The 17,196-nt window shown below is 39.5% G+C and overlaps 1 protein-coding gene across 1 annotated transcript; it reads left to right on the top strand.

Moving 5' to 3' along the window:
- Nucleotides 1-526: 526 nt before the first annotated feature.
- On the top strand, nt 527-3,409 carry IL22 (interleukin 22). Its single transcript, XM_004176093.5, has 5 exons — nt 527-857; nt 1,638-1,703; nt 1,797-1,940; nt 2,157-2,222; nt 2,636-3,409. Exons 1-5 carry the CDS (start codon nt 663-665, stop codon nt 2,747-2,749), a joined length of 585 nt encoding a protein of 194 aa, XP_004176141.1. The 5' UTR covers nt 527-662; the 3' UTR covers nt 2,750-3,409.
- The last annotated feature ends 13,787 nt before the right edge of the window (nt 3,410-17,196 follow it).

Genomic DNA, 17,196 nt, shown 5'->3' with positions numbered 1-17,196 from the left:
GACTCCAGTGGGCCACGGTGTGGGACAGGATATTTTCTGGGTAGGAGCCACAGGTGGTCAGTGCTTTGGTTCTGATACAGACTCTGATCACTTGTGTGCACCAGTCGGCAGCAGTGAAACCAGTCTTGTACCACAGAAAATTTGATGGTTTTCTGCCATCAAATTGTCAATAAAGTAAGTGCATTATAATTAGGACGGGAGGCACAAACTCATACAATTCTCAAATATTTTTATGCAAAAAGAGTTTAGGATTCCTACCTTGGTAAAAGCCCCTGCTTTGCCCCACATTAATATTTGGGTTTCTTTATAGGAAACTAAAGATTATGATGGCCTTGAAGTTGTATTTGTGGGTTTTGAAGTGGTTAGGTAGTTCTCAGAAGAGGATACTGGAAAGTAAGAGACTTGCTGATGTCATTTTTATTTCACCACCAGTACTCCAAAAAAAAAAAAAAGCTGAGAGAGATGTTGGGGGCCCTATATAAGGTGCAGCTCACCTCCTGCAGAGCACATCAAGAATCACAGCAAAGGTAAGGCTTGCAGCCTTTGTGCTGCTCTCACTTTGCTTCACCCGCTCTCCTTGGTGCTAACGCTGCCTTCTCTCACATCAGGGCTGAGCCCTGTGTCTGCAGCCTGCTGGGACGGACGATTTCAGACTCTGAGCCATGGCCTCCCTGCACACCTTGTCCAAGGGCTTCCCAGGATGGGTTTTCTTCTGCTGCTGTTGCTGTCTCCCCCTTCTTCTCACCAGCTCTCTGCCTCTGAAAGGGGCTTCCACTGCCCATCATGCCTGCAGGCTCAGGAAGATCAACTTCCAGCAGCCCTACATCAGGAATCGCACCTACACCTTGGCTAAAACGGTACAGTCATCCATGTGCTCTTCATGGTGGGATCTGAGGACCTTCTCCTCTGTTGGTGCTGTGACTTCTAGCCTTTGGCATTCCTCCCTCTTTCCCCTGCCTTTCTGCAGGAAAAAAAAAGGTGTATTTGCAGTTAAGGCAGAGTTTGGGTGTGTGGAGGAGGTCTATTGCCTACTGGCTTTGTAGCCAGGGAAAGCTGCTGCCTCTCCTCCTGCTGCTTCCCAAGGGAAAGGCAGCCCCTGGAACAGCACAGCTGCTTCTTTTCAAGCAGCTGCTGCCAAAGTGGGTAAATTGTGAAATATGATGTTAAATTTCTCAGTTTGCTCAGGCCGTTTGGAGCTGGGACTGTCCATGACTCCAGTCACAGCCAAGTAGAGGCTCAGGTGTCCTACAGGGCTCTGCTAGGGCAGCTTTCTTGGCTGCTTTTGCCATGGGTGGGTCTCCCTGGGTGCACACCATCGAGCAGCTCCCAGCAGCACTGTGAGGTCAGCCACCTGCAGTATCTGATTTAGTCACCATAACCACAACAACTGCTGGCTTTTAAGTGGGGGATACAAATTCAGACCTCAGCTTATTTGTTTTCCTGTGATACTGACCTTGAATCTCACCCAGCTGAGGGGAGAAACAGACATGATGTCCAAGCTTATATACCTGTAACACACTGTGGTGTCCATCCCCCATTTCACCTGCACTTTCATTGCTGATGAAAACTTTTGGGTTCATTAGTAATTTTTAAGTAAGGTTCCCATCATCACCTGACACTTCCTTTTTTCCTCTCAGGCCAGTGCATCAGACACGGACACGGACAACAGATTGATTGGGCAGCAGCTCTTTGTTAACATCAGGGTAAGCCTTACATGAGGAATCTGCTCTTTGCACTCCTCTGCAGCACTTATGATCTTGCCTTGATCTAACATGACCTCTTACTTTCATACATAGGAAAATAACCGCTGCTACATGATGAAGAGGGTTGTGGAGCTTGTAGTAAAAGATGTTCTCCTCGCTGAAGTCAAAAACCAGTACCCTTATGTTGAGCAGGTGGCACAGTTCTTGGCATCCCTGACCTCAGAGCTGAGTGGTTGTGTGAGTAGCACTGGCTTTCTTCCCTCTGACTCTCATTGCTGCTCCTAAATCTCAGAATGCTACAAGCAGTGGCAAAAGGCAGTGATATGAAAGGAAACCTCAGATCAGAGATATGAAAGTCAGAGTTAATAGAAAGGTGTGAAAAAGAAAAAAAAAAAAAAGCACATTTTTGCGTATGGCTGTCCATCTTACATCTGGATGTTTCCTTTCTTTTAGCAATTCTTAGGAAAGAGAGACCACATTGAAAAGAACCTGGAACAAATGAAGAACAAAATGGAACAGGTACATTCTCCCCAGACATTTAGAAAGAGCAGTTTCAAACCCCAGTCCTTTAGTTGGATTAAAGCTGACCTAATTACAAAACAACTCAAGATTATTTAGGATGTGAAGCCTACAAGGGCATTTATTTAAATGCCTAGATTAATGATATTTCCCCTTCTAGCCCTCCCTCACTTGTTCTGTTAGCTCTCTGCACATGTTATGGAAATTAAACCTTCAAAAATTAGGCTTTGGGAAACTTATATGCTAGTCTAGATTTGAACGAACTAGCTTATATCTTATGATATGATGACACTAACAGAACTGTTTAAGAGAATTAGGAAAGTAAATTATTGATTCAGTTTCTGTGACAATCCTAATTTCAGTTTTCCAAAAAAATAACTACTTGCTAAGATTTGCATTTTGTTCTTTTCTAGTTGGGAGAAAATGGAAAGCTTAAAGCCATTGGAGAGCTGGATTTACTGTTCGACTACATGGAAAATGCCTGTACTGATGCCCCAAAGAAAGGAGGGAACAAGAAGAAAAACTGAAAAAAATCTGGATTAGGATTGAAGAGATGTCTCTGCAGATCTCTTGCAATAATTCAAATTGATTAGCTGCAACTATGTCCATTCCCCCCAGATGCAGTATATTTTTCACTTGTGTTGAAAGTAGCAAACGAAGTGGGCAGAGACAGGATGCACATTGCTGCCTTCTTTGAAAATGAAAACTCCAGGACATTGCCTCTCAATTGCAACACAGGCATTCGTTATTTACAAAAACAGTGTTCTGTCCTCCTCATCTCCACAGGAATGAGGCAGGCATTTCTATCTTTTATACACTGAAATTTGACACCTATGAATCAGCTTTGTTTAAGGCAGTGATGTTTTGATAAGATGTTTTACCCAGGATGTTTTGAGCCTCCTAGTTGGAAATCTCTCTTGCATATATTGCCCTCTTCTGACCTGAAAAGTTTGTCTTTCAGACAATTTCAGAAATAATTTTCGTAATTTGTATTTAATGGTAACTTATTTTAAGGTAATAATTATACAATAATATTATTTATATAGATTAACTGAAAAATATCCAAGGAAATGTATTTATGAAGCTTTACCAGAAATTAACACTGCTGTGTGATATTTATATGCAGATGGAATGTTTTATAAATGCTTGCACTTTAATTTATTACAATAAATATTTTGGTCCTCAAATATTGCCATTTGCAGAGCTTTTGTCTTTTCTTCAAAAACAAGGGAGATGATGCACATAGCACCTGTGAAGCTGCTGGACTAGTGGCTCTATTCTTGTGCCCAGAATGGATGCAAGCTCTGCCTAGGGCTATGCTTTTTCACCAAAAACCTGCAATTTCACACGGGCTGGGGCTTAGTGGGGGGCTCATCAGTCAACCTTTCTTATGGTGGTGGGAAAAATAGCATCACTCCTGCAAGTCATTGGTTTGATTCACTGGTTCTGCCTTGATACACACAGAGACAAGACCCTCCTTGAATAGCTGCTGTTGAAAAGTCCCAAAATGTCCCCCCATGGGTCAGATGATGCGGAGACAAACAGGCAGCAGCTGCTAACGAAAACTCAGAGCTCTGCATTCCCACTGCCCATCCATAGCATACTGAGCACAAATGGTGCTCTGCAGCATCAGGGATCTGAGAGTCCTTCAGAAGACAATATTTGGTGCCTATTCTCAACACAAACGCCAAGGCAGAAAAACCCCCCAAGTCCCTGAAGCACTGCTTAATTTGTGATTATCATGTCATATCCTTCAGCAAAATCTTCTGTAAAAACAAAAGAGTTGGTCTGGTGTAGCCAGGGAAATTGGTGACTGGACCAAAGGGGTGAAAGGCATCCAAATAATCAGAAAGCCAGAAGAAATATGTAATAGCAGATTCCAGCAATTGCTGAAGTCTTCTTGAGCAAGGCCTTACCATTTATTCATCAGAGCAACGAGTATCCTGTCCACATTTGCAAAATGTTGCTCCTGAACCAGAGCAAATTAAAGGTGGATGTGAAAGCATCCATCCATACTTATTTTGAACACAGTTTATGTGAACTGACATTGCAACACTTATTGTGGGAAATCACATATTAAACTGGCATATGATCCCTTTGGGTGATGGATGCCTGTTGCCTGTCAAACTAGATGCATTCAGCATGGTTTACTTTTCCCCACACGTTCATTTGCATATCACAAAACATGATTTACATGCCTGTGCACAGTCAAAGCAGAAGTGACCCATTAATGACAGGCAACCAGGACCTGGCATCGCATGACAGTTTCAGGGATTTAACCTTTATTGTATACTCAGTTGGATATATATTTCCTTTCTTCTGGGATAAGGAATGATGTTGTCAAGAGCTATTGGCCAGCATCCTTTCTCTTATCACTCAAATTTGTGAGAACTGACAGCAAAGGAAAGGAGTTTAAACACCAAATAAATAGTTCACTTTGCTGACCTTTGACATACACAGTCTTTCCTTGAACTACATATGTCTCCCTTATAGTCAGGGGAGGATAAGAGGAATAATACAGATGTCATTTCTCCAGTCTAAATTAGAAATTTATCAAGATTGTGGCTTTGTTCAGGATAACATGACTTTACCCTTAAAGTACCTGTTTTGTTCCTTAATGATAAAGACCAGACCATGAGCCACATACATGCTGTTCCTTGTTGATAAAATCGCTCCACAGATAAATAACTTCTTTCCCTCTTCTACTTCCTCTACTTTTCTACACTGTCCTTACCGAGCTGCCCTACCCAGAAATGTCAAATCAGTCTCTCAAGTTTTCCACATTGGGGCTAAACCCAGATTAAAATCCGTTTGTCCACAAAAGCGTAAAAATGAAGTTGACTTATTATTAACTTCTCCAACCCTAAAAACCACCAGCTGGAAGACTCAGCCACAGAAACCTCATGAGCTAGAGCCCTGGAAATGTCACACAGCAAACTTTGTAGAATTTCCTTCTCAGGTTTTCTTGCAGGGTATGTGGATGTACACGCTTGAGGATATGTGAAGGATGGTTATGATGGTCAATTTTGAACGAACAAAGGAAGTAGAAGTCAGAGTAGGTTTCCCTTAAACAGGAGGAAATATCTTGGACAATCAATTACTGACCAAAAGAAAACAAAAAAGTAGTTTTCTGTCAGGCAAACCGGGTTTTAAATCAGTTAATAGTTCCAGCTCAAAAAAGGAAAATCTTGCTGAAATATTTTGTTCTGACGTTTTCTAAATAGTTAGTGTTTCGGTTTTATGTGCATTTCTTTCAAAGGTTGAAAAGAAATTTGAAAGCAAAATGAGATGTTTCATTTTGAGTTTGACTAGTTTATTTGGCCTATACAAAATCAGTTATTTCGGTTTAATTTTCTGATTGGGTCACCAAAGAGAAACTCTGTTATTCATGCAATTCTAATTCCCATTGCCCTATTTTTCTTTTAATTTTCTGCCTCCAAGTTAGGGTCTCTTTGCAATTCCCAGAGATCTTCAGCTAGCAACCTTAGGGAGAGCATCTGCTCCACATTGAGGGCACCTCCTCTATAGGGGCTGCAGGATCTCTTCCTGGGCAAAAATTCACAGACGACTCTACTGTCAAATTTGTGTTCATTGACTCTTCCTCCCTTTCCCTTACATTAGGTGACCAGAACAGGCACTTTTTTTCTTCACAGATAATTGTAAAACATTTATAAAACTGCCTCTGAAACGTCATATTGTGAAAAGAGAAGAACCCAAAGCATGAACAGAAGTTTCCACATCCTGCTGAGTAAGTATTGGTGACAGTTTAAGAAACATGTCTTAAATACAATGCCTGGAGTGTTACTCATTTAAGAGATTTACATATTCAATGTATGAATATATACTCCCCGAGTGACCTAGAATAATACAGGGTTGATATTTCCAATTTGCTGCTGGAAGTATATTCTAGGCAGTGCAAAATGATGAAGCTATCCTGTTCATAAATCAGTGGTGTGAGATTATGTCTGCTTGTGCTTTAAAGCACAGTTAACTACACAATTAGCTGCTTTGAAGGAGGTATGGACTGCAGTGAGCAGCAGTAAATGCCTGACAAATTTTCAGTCAAGGTAATGACCACAGAAAGAAGGAAAAACCTACAATGCAGTTCTATGGGACCCTGGGTATTATTGGCAGGCCACTACCCAAAAAAAAAACCAAAACCAAAACAAAAAAAAACGTTGCATAAAAGAACATATTTAAGATGGAAAGTAATGCAGCCTCTCAGGGGATCCAGACCAGGATCCTATGCCATTCAAGAATGTTTGTTAGAAAGTCAAATTTGGGTGAGGTAACTAAACACAGATTATGCTAAGGCTGGTGGCACTTCTGGGGCTACATATGATTCATAGCCTGTATTCACTTGTGACACCTTTTTCATGGTTGACACACAGCTGCAGACATTATCAGATTAACTGTATGAACTTCACCACTAACAAAAGTGCTAAACAGCAATGCAAGTGAAAAGATTTCTTCTCAAATCTAGGAAATTACTCTCTCTGTTAACCTTTATATTACGAATCGCTGGCCAAATACACATATGTCAATTTCCATAGCTTAATTTGGAATCAGTTATGAATGGTTTGAACAGAAAATATTCTTACATCTTTCCTTCCCTAAGGAGAAATTAAAGTAAAAATTATATTGAGAAGAACCATTTATCCTCAGCAAACTAGCTCATGGGACCCAAATGTAAATATTTCTCCAGTATGAAGATGTCACCCTGTTCTTTTAAAAATTTTAAAGTTTCTTTAAACATTTTCTATGCCTTCTGATGTTTACATATTTCTACTGGAGTTCTCATGCACCATTCATGTAAATAATGGTTGTTTTGCATTCTTCTTTGTGGGAGGAGAGAATTAATAAACTGTAGGTTTGACCAGTGTGGTTGGAGAGGTGGCAATTTCATCCTCCAATCCACTGTCACTTTTGGAATTCTATATATTGTGAGGTCAGAAATAAAAGTTAATTCCTTTTGCTCTTTTGATCTTAGTGTGAGTACGTGAGTTATTTCATGTTGTAGTGTGACATGAAGGATTCCAGTATTTTCTCAGTATGGAGGATTAAAGCACAGCATTTAATATTTTCAGGATCTGGCCATTTTTCTTATCCAAGATCAATTAAAAAAAAAAAAAGGGCTATCTTCTAAACTAAAAATATTTTCTTTTCAGCTATGGGCAGCATGGACAAAAATATTTTGAAAAAAGCAGAATCATTAATATGTCTTTAATAAGCTTACTTGAAACTGTTGTGTGGTTATTTCTTCAAGAACCAGTAAGGCTTTTCCCCTGGAAATTGTAGCACTAGTTTCAAATGACTGAATGTAAAGTGATGTTGTTTTCCAAAAACTACAAAATTGCACCAATTTAAAGTTCTCTTTAGGCTACATTTTTTTTCCAAAAGAAATATTTCTGACTCCTACTGCACATTAAGGAATAGTGATGATGTTCCTTAAGAAGTGAAAAGAATGGGGCAATCATGCATGTGTGGTAATGTCTAAAAGCTGTGCAATCATGATGATTGATTTTCTGATTAGACCTTGTGATATAAGAGCTCCCCAGTGGGTTAGTTCATCCTGTATCTGGTCCGGCTCCAGAGAAGGTAGAAATTGACTTCAAAGTATGTAAGATCAGACTTGTCATTTGTGTATTTATAGGGTTAATTGTATTACAGAAAAAATTAAAAAGAAAGGTTTCAACACAGATAATGGAAGTGATGAATTGGACTGTTCTGATTAAAAGCTTTGTCAGGAAAATCGTGTAGTAGCACTTGTTTCAGAAGCAGAGGTTCCAAAATAAAGTTTAGATACTGCTTGTCTCTGCAGTGACCTTGTATTTATTGTTGGTCTAAAAATGCCCAGCCCATGTCTTACTTCTTGCCAAAAACATCTGTAAAGTGTCTGGTTTGACCAGCTTTTCTCCTTCAGTAGCTATCCTTTATAATGTGAGTTCTGACAGTGTTGAATAGGGGAAGAAATTCCAGATTCCTCTTTTCCTTATGTTGTCACCAAATAAATAAATGGTGTAACTGAGATTTAAGGTAGATATTACCAGATTTGGGGATTACCAACTCTGGAGCTTATTTTCACTTTGACAGCTCAAAAAGAGAGTGTTCTTGTTTGTCAAGGACAGCATATGGCAAAAAATATTGTTAGTTTGTAGCCATTAACAGGAACATCAACACTGTGTTCATTTATATGAACACAATGTATGTAATAGAGGCTCAATTCAGTTTAGGAAAACATCTTGGGTTGGTGGGAACACGTGTGGCTCAGAAAGTGCAGGACAGTTACTTGCACATGAGATATCTGGTTTAACTTGGCATGTGAGCTTGTAGCCTCCAAAACAGGGAGCTGCTCAGCGTTGTCATTGTGCCCTCTTTTGAATATCTGCCAGTGATTCAGTTCTTACACAACATGGATTTCTGGGAACTCGAAACAAATCAGAGACCAAGACTCTGATCCTGCAAATTGCTAAAACACCACATATTCTCCTCATTTTGATAGTAGCCTTATATGAGTCATCTGCCCTAGCTTTGGTGCCAGAAAACCAGCGAGCAAAGCTGAGCTGCTGCCCACGGGTGCTGGCAGAGCCCGTCCCTGGCCCTGTCAGCAGCAGGGCTGGCAGGCACGGAGAGCCTGGCACCTCCATCAGCGCTGTGTGATGGGCGCAGACGCAGACGCTCAGCTCGGGATGCAGCTGGGCCATACAAATGGACTTCAGGGCATTATGCTGCTCATGGGTAAAGCTAAGGGCAAGTGAAGGAACCAGAATCAAGAAGCTTTTTCCGTGCCATTTTACTTTGGAAAGCTTTGAGCAGTAAGAACGTAACTGTGTTAGATTTCAATTTTCCGTTCCTAACTGTTTTCCACTGGTATTTGCAGTTGTGGACTTCACTTGCTGTTGGTAACCCAGCGATGCTGAAAATGAATAAATAAGAGAGAATGTTTTTTAGGGCAGGTGAATATGTGAGATTTCTCTGAAAATAGGAAGACAGGAGCAACTCATTTTTTTCTGCACCGCTGAAGAGTAAACCAGAGAATTTCTTAGACCTGCAGTATGAAGTTTTGGCTGGCAGGCTTAGGCTTATACTGTAACCTCATTAACAGAAAAGAGAGATTGATAAATTACCTTCTGTTCCTTGCTATATAAATAGCAAATAAATAAAATGTTATGATGTGATAAATAAAATGTTTACTTTCCCAAAGTGACAGATTAATAAAAATTAACTGTTATACGTTCAGAGGTTTGGGCAAACATTTCAGACCTAGAATACTTTGAAGGGCTTGCCTGAGAGTTTTGAATCATGTTGTCTGAAGATCAAGGCAACAGATGTGGTTTTTATGGAGCTGCTGAGCTAAACAAAATCAAATCTGGTTCAAAAATGCCCCTTTTTCAAGAAAAAGAATTCTCATGTGTAAAAATTTGGTTTCAGATACTCTAACCTAAACCTGGAAATGTGAGGAAACTCTTCACAACCTATGTGTATTTGGAACTGACAAAAGCTCCTTCACAAATGGGTACAAATACTGAAAATTTTTAGATGTGGGGAAAAAAATAATTAAAACCATGGCTGCCATGTGATTTTTCCAGCCCATACAGTCAGCTATAGAGTTAGCCTCTTTCTGATGATCTAAGTAATACAAATTATCAGAAAAAATATGGCAAAAGATATTTTTTGTTTTTATTCTTTGTAGCAAATAGTATGTTTGAAGATTTTATTAAGCTTGAAAGGTCTTTTTAATTGGATTTTTAAAATGTTTTACTGCTTTTCTACATAAGAGTGATTTTCTCCTGGAAACTCAAAAATTGGTAAGTCCAGTACTGATATTAAATTGTAAAAGAAAAACAAAAAACAAAAAACAAAAAAAGGTGTCCATTTGTTGTTCTCTGCAAACCATAGCTTAAAAATTAAAAGTAGCTATTTTCATATGGAGAACACTCAGAACTTACTGATTAGTTTTTCTTCACTCTTGCAAGTGTATTAGATAATTTAAACTTCTGTCTCTGTTACAATATGAATTGGATGTATGGGAGTTTGTAAAGTCACTGCTGAGGTTTGTAACTGTAACATTGCATATAAAGATTCTCTGAAAGCTCTACTAAATCTACAAATATTAAGAGATGAAATATTTCTGGTTTGTTCAAGAAACTCTTAAATAAGGTATCTGTTAAAACATTTCTGTAATTTAAAGTGTTGTGCATGTGTTTACATATGGTGCTACACATTAAGTAAAAAGTAGACCCTGAAAATAGTGAAACTCCAAACAAATAAGTTATCCAAAGCTAGATATAACCAGCATTCTAGTTTTTTCTTAGGTTTCTCAAATAAATTTCCTAAGTTTCTAAAATCAAGTTTTTCAGTTGCTTTAATTGGAAAAATCATCAAAAGTTTCCTGATCTAAAGTGAAAATTTCAATGGATATTTTGACATTTTTCATTCTTTCAATATTTTGTGATATTTTATTTTTTATAACTTTTAGTAGTCTTTACAATGCAATCTCTATTTTATAAATCCTGCCAAAAAACCCTCTTCTTTTACAGCACCATCGGGTACTTCTCTAATGACCTGTGCTATGGGATTTTACATGCTTTGGAACTTTTTATAAACAAATAATTATTTGGCTTCTATATATTTTCTAGCAAAAAAGTGCCAGATGTAACCATATCTGATAATTAAATAAGTTAAATTTCCCTAAAAGGGCCTCCACTGATGAGGTTAATTGAAAGCACCACTTCACAAAGAAGGAAGATGCACAGTGTGAAGTGGAAAGTCTGAAGCCATGAAGGTGCTGGGGAGAGGGTTCCCTAGCAGCAGCCTCTGACTGAAGGGATCAAGGATGCTTCTGAGGGAAAGACAGAAGAGGGAAGCACATTTATTGCCAAGTTTAAGTTCACTGGAGGGAGAACAGCACTCCCAAACAGAAAATCCCTCAGGGAAATCACTTTGTTGCTTGCTGCACTGTTGCTTCTCTAGCTTTTGTTCTCTGGTCCTACACTGGAGAGTCAAGGTGGCAGACGTCCTTTGGGAGAGTCCAACAGAGCCCAGCAGTGGCCAGGATTTTGGAACAAATCTCACTTGGGAGGGAGTTGACCTGAGGCAAGCTTTTTACATTTTCCTGTGCAGGAAGTTTTCTTTGTTGTTCAAAATTGCCTGGCTAAAACTAGGATTTGGCTTTCAGTAAGCAGATGAACTTTAGCTCCAAACCAAATGGATGACTTCACTTCTTTACTGAAGTGCAAATATTCTCACTGCAAGGAAATATTTCCTATATAGAGGGTTTTTTAAAAAATTTATTTTTATGAAGGACTATTCTTGCAAAAAAAAAAAAAAGTGATTGTTCATATTGTGGTTCAATGAATGTATTGCCTGGCATTAGCATGGGCATATCAGCTGAGAGAGTCAATGCCAGTCTTCCAGCCCAGCTCCCAGGTGGTGCAACTCACAGAGCAGTATGGGAGCCTCTGCTGGCATTGCCAAGACACTCAGGAATGTCCTGAGTTAAGAGAACAGAGGGAAAATAGAACCTTAAAAAAAATTGAAAAAAGGAGTGAGAATGAAGGTTTAAAAAGCTCATGGGGAGGGAGAAAACTGAAAAAAAGGTGCACAAAAGTAGGAGGAGGACAAGCTTTCCAGGATAAGAGTTGTGCCATGCAAACTGACACACTTGTACCAGCCTAGCAGCTGTGGACATCCTCCTCCCCAGAACCAGACCCAGGTTTCCATGAGACTGGGTTTTTCCTTTTGTAATTTTAGTACAACCTTTTATTAATGCCATGATGACATTACAAGAGAAAGCAGGTCACAGACTTTTGAACACTCCTGTATGTTGCAAGAGAAAACAAGGAGTGTGGAATAGGCACATCCCCATGTGGGAAGGCTGAGCTGTTATTGCCAAGCACATCTGTACACTGCAGAAATACTGCTGTGCAGGGATTTCCTCGTGCAAGTTTTCTGGTGGCAAACAAATGTTTTCTAAAGAGTTTGGGGATTGAGTCACTTTTGCTAAATGAGGTCTCGACTGGTTGATGGGAATGATACTCAAACATTTTTTCATATCTCTTTCTTTCATAATATCTATTCTCAAATGCAAGATTATGTGCGTGTGACTAGTAAAGGCTATATACATAAAGGTGTTATATAAAATTCAGCTCCTTGTCCACCAGGAAGTGATTACTAATTTTCAACTACATAACTGGATATTTGAGATGTATCTTGAGTTACTCAGATAGCACTGAGCATTCTTCTGAAGGAGTTGCCCATAAAAACTGCTACTGCTTAGAAAAGTTTTTTTTTTTTGTGTGTGTTTTTTGTTTGTTTGTTTGTTTGTTTTGTTGTTGTCTATTTCTGTGCACAAATGCAAAATTGTAGTTCGAGTACCTTGGTGGTTTCAAAATGGATGACAAGTATACTCTGTAATCTGTCTCTGAAAAAACGGAATGTACTGAACCTTCCAATCAGATATCTGAAGTAAAACTAGCCTGACGGATAATTGTCAGCAATCTGTCACCAAACTGGAACACTGAAGCAGGCCAGTAGCACAGGGAGATCCACCACTTGAACCACTCCTGACAATAACAGAGGACTGACAGCATGATTTACAGCAATTTGCATTTGAAGCTTACTCAGAAGTTGTTATACATAAAGTGCAAAGGAATGCAAATGCGGGTAAAATGTAATTATGTTTGGGGACTTTTTGTTTTGGTTTGGGTTGTTTTGGTTTACTTTGTCCTCTTCATCTGGTTTTGAATCTGATTTCTGCTTTACTTAATGCCTTAAAATTTTTATAAGGTTTGTGTAAGGCATAGAGTGAAAAATGGAGATAATTGGATTTGTGGAACTGGTGGTGAAGTGCCACAGAGATAATTAAGGGACTGAAGCATCTTTTGTCTGAGGAGAGGCAGAGAGAGTTGGGACTATTCAGCCTGGGGAAGAGTCAAGGAGATCTCACCAATGTGCACAAATGCCTGAAAAGATGAAGCAAAGAGAGCCAGGCTCCTCTGGTGGCCAGTGACAGGACAAGAGACAATAGGAAAAATTTCAGATCCCTGAATTCCACCTCAACATAAACCAGTTTTCTACTGTGACCAAAAATTTGCACAGGTTGACCAGAGAGGTTGTAAAATCTAATCTTCAGAGGTATTCAAAACCTGACTAGACACAGTCCCAGGCAAGGAGCTGTAGGTGGCCCTTCTTGAACAGGAGTGTTGGACGAGATCCTGAGGTCACTTCTGACCTAAATCTTTGCTGTTCTTTGGCACAGGCATTTGAGGGGCACCCAGACAGGCATCATGAAAAGTGGGTGAACAAATGTAGGGATTCTGTGTGTAAGGATAGGAAAAACACCAGGCTGACATCCAGTCCTGGACATCCAGTGATTTTCATTTTCTTTGCACCGTCCTTATTTCATTTATGTAGGTTTATTTTTCCTAACCAGAGTAGAGTGTGTATAATATGTAAGATGTAGCTGCTAGTGCCATCTGTTTGTGCTATTCTGTTGTTCCCCTGATGTTTATGACTACTGAGGCTACTGGTAGTGGGTCACTGGGTGCCTGTGTGCTGAGTTTACGTGGGTAATGTAGGTACCCTTGTCTGAAAAATCTGCAACAGCTCCAAGGGTTCCTATTCTAATAGAAGGTCACAAGAAGCTTTAAGTCTGGTACGTATTCAGGGCTTACCTATGTGCTCATTACAACCATTTTTAGAAAATTGCACTCAGTATTGAATGCTAGGAGCTTCTCTTCTCCAAACTACTCTCTCTGGACATACTAGGGTATCTCAATTCTTTATGTCCTAACAGTAGTAGTATTGTCACCCTCAGTTTTTGTAAAATCTCTCTAAACTTCTTTGTTGTTCATCAAATCATGTTTCTGAGGACAAGACCTGCACCTCTTCATGAAGATCTCTTATTTTTCAGAAGACCAAAGTGAATCAAACAGGATAAGGAAACAAAAAAATAGTAGAGAATAGTCCTAAGAAAAGCATAACATTAGCAGCAGTTAATCAAATATGAGTAATGTTCATAGGAAGTACACAATATTCAATTCTAACAGGAAATTAAATGAACAGAAGTTGTGAAAAGTGAGAAGATTCCCAAGTAAGAAACTAGATAAGGCTTTTTGTGGATGGAGATCAAAAAGCCATTTAAGCTGCAAAACAACCAGTGCATATGATTGATACCTTAAATGGACTAACAGAATTTTGCAGTAGTGCTAGCTGTATGCGTTTGTTCTCCACAGATCAAGAGAATTTAATGTTAATAATATCAAATAAGCTCATGTAGATAAGACAATTCTGTGGCTCACAATAAGGCAGAGAAGAAAGGATCTTCATCAGGCTGTTGTTTTCATGCACTCACATGGAGCATAGGTCATACACAGCTTGCTTTGAAACTTAGTCCCTACACAGAGTAAATCAGGCAAGATTTCCTTATCTAATAAGCTGACTACTCGTGGTTTTTCTTAAACTTTTTCTTAGTTATTTTCTTTCTTGTTCGTTGTCATGCTCATAAGCTTTATACGTTCTATATAGATGTAACACATGAACTTCACTTGTGTTATCAGAATTGCATTGTTCCTGAAGTATTTGCTGATAGTGTACATCTAACTTTCCATTAGAGAGAGAGCCCATTTCCTCTGGGGCAGGGTCCTTGAACTTCTCTGGTTTCCAGGCTACTCATGGAAGCCAACATGCTTTGTGGTGTGTTTTGTTGCCCTCAGACTATCTCTGGATACATCAGTTCCACCGCCCATACAAAGCTCTGCAGGTATTTTCTGACTTCATTGCTAAAAAGGCTGGTGCCTGAATTTGGTTTTTCTTCTGCTTCTTATAATTTTAAAATACTGAGTAATACTGGTTCTTTGGTATTCTATAGTATTTATACCATAGTTATGTCTGAGCGCTGAAGTGGCACTAAAATGCAGTGTACAAAGTGGTACACAGGACCCAGAAAGAAAAGACCATGTTTGTTCTGAACAAGTAACACATGATACAGTTAAAGAATATTGGCTATTTTTTCACTAGGAACCAGATCATCTTATCAAAAATTGTGGAAGTGTAATTGATTTTATAGGTTTGGTTGTTAAATGGTAGCCCCCATTATTTTATGAAAGGAATGATAGGAAAGCCCTATTTTATTTTTATTTATTTTTTTAAAGTATGACTACCTTGCACTTGCATCCACCTTCATCCTCTTCATCCTTCTACACCAGTCAGTTGAAAAGTTAACCAATTCAGTAAGACATTTACTGATTCACATCCAGAGGCATTTAGAACCCAATGAAAAGGTGTCACTTACAGCCCTGAAAGTACAGTGATAGAAGTTCACAGAAGAGACAAAATGAAACTTGTGGTCTCAAAGGTTTTCCAGCAACATTAGAAATTTCAGAGATGTCGAAAATTATTGATTTTCTTATGAAAAGCCACTACAGACCGGCTACATGACCCATTTATTCCATTTAGAGCAAAACTGTTGACCAAGGAGTCCCACACCAAGGCAGTTTTGCATTCTGACTCTATTGCTTTCAGCCAAGATCCTCTTCTAGGAACAAACTAGCAATAAGAGGCTAATCTGCTGTCCACATGTCATGTGTGCTGAGGTTCAGTGCACCTCATCTTGCAAGCCTGACCAGCATTTTGAGTGTTTAAAAAAAGACCACAGTTCACACGAGCACTAAAATGTACATAAAGCCTCTGACCATCATCATCTCCACTTTCCAAAGTCTAAGATCTCCTCCCCTTGTTGCTTGTTTCTGTCCCCGGACCCCATCAGCACTTCAGTGCCGCTTAAGCTGCTCTGGTGTGTAGATGGTTCTGTGGAAAAATGCATTTCCCAGAGCTGTTATAGGTGGGATGCTTGAAGAACCCTGCTTGACCTGTAGGCTGCAAGCATGCTTGTCTGTGTAAAAGGTTAGTGGGGTTGAGGCTGGAATGAATAATTACCCAGCTTATCTCACCTTTCTTCTTCCCATAGCTGACACATGTCCTGGGCACAGGCCCACTTGTGGCACCATAGAGGGGCAAACAGCTCTGCTGCTGGATCTAACAGATTATGGTCCCTTTGAGTCATTTGATCTGCAGTTTAAATCACTTTCTCTGACCTGTTTAAAGTTTTCTATGTTGCTTTTGAAACATTAAACAAGTCAAATGCCTGTCCTCTGTGAATATTTCAAGGGCTTCCTTTTATAGCCAACAAAAATGGTATCAAGGAAAATTTGTTCTAGACCAAAACCTGCTTTCTTCTTCTTCTTGCACATACCTCAGCCAATTGTCTCACCCAGGATCTTGACATTTGACTTAAAATGATCCACATGGCTGGTGCTACTTCATGATTTCCAAGTCTATCCTTGGAGTGATGTTCTTGCCTGTCTGGAGTAGTACCTGCAGCATTTGGCTGTGCTGGAAACAGGCCAGAGACAGAGATTGCCCAGTCCCTGACCACCTGCATAGAATAGTGATCATCTAATTCTACTGTTTTACCACCTCCGTGATGGATATGCTGTGGTCTTGCACATTATTTCCCAGTGCCCGCAACTCTCAGTGGGCTTTTAAAGTGATTTGATAGCCAAGGATGTCCTGGTCCTTCCACAGAGCCCTCCCTGAAGCCCTCCCTTTCACACTAAGCAGTCTACTGCTCCTACTGTGGCAAAGTCTGCCCTGGCAAAAGACTACAGAATTTAAAACAGGCAGCAAACATCTTTGCTACTAGATGCTACAACCTGGAAAAAATACCCTTCTCAAAAACTGAACAAGGAAGTTGTAAACAATGTGCAGTCCAGCTTCCTTGTAGATAACAGATTTTCTAATCCTTTTCAGGGTAAATTAAGAAAGTTTTTTTTTCCTTTCTGGGCCATTACCTTTCAGAAAAGTGCTGCCATAAGGTTTTGTGAAAAAAATTTAAAAAACCCCAAAACACATTTGGCATACTTTGTTCCGAAACTAAACTAACACTCAACTACCTTTTCCTCACTTGACCACC

The sequence above is a fragment of the Taeniopygia guttata genome, chromosome 1A (genome assembly GCF_048771995.1).
Source record: "Taeniopygia guttata chromosome 1A, bTaeGut7.mat, whole genome shotgun sequence".
NCBI classification, from domain to species: Eukaryota; Metazoa; Chordata; class Aves; order Passeriformes; family Estrildidae; genus Taeniopygia; species Taeniopygia guttata.
Note: the sequence above shows the minus strand (reverse complement) of the source record. Positions and strands in the feature narration are given on the sequence as shown.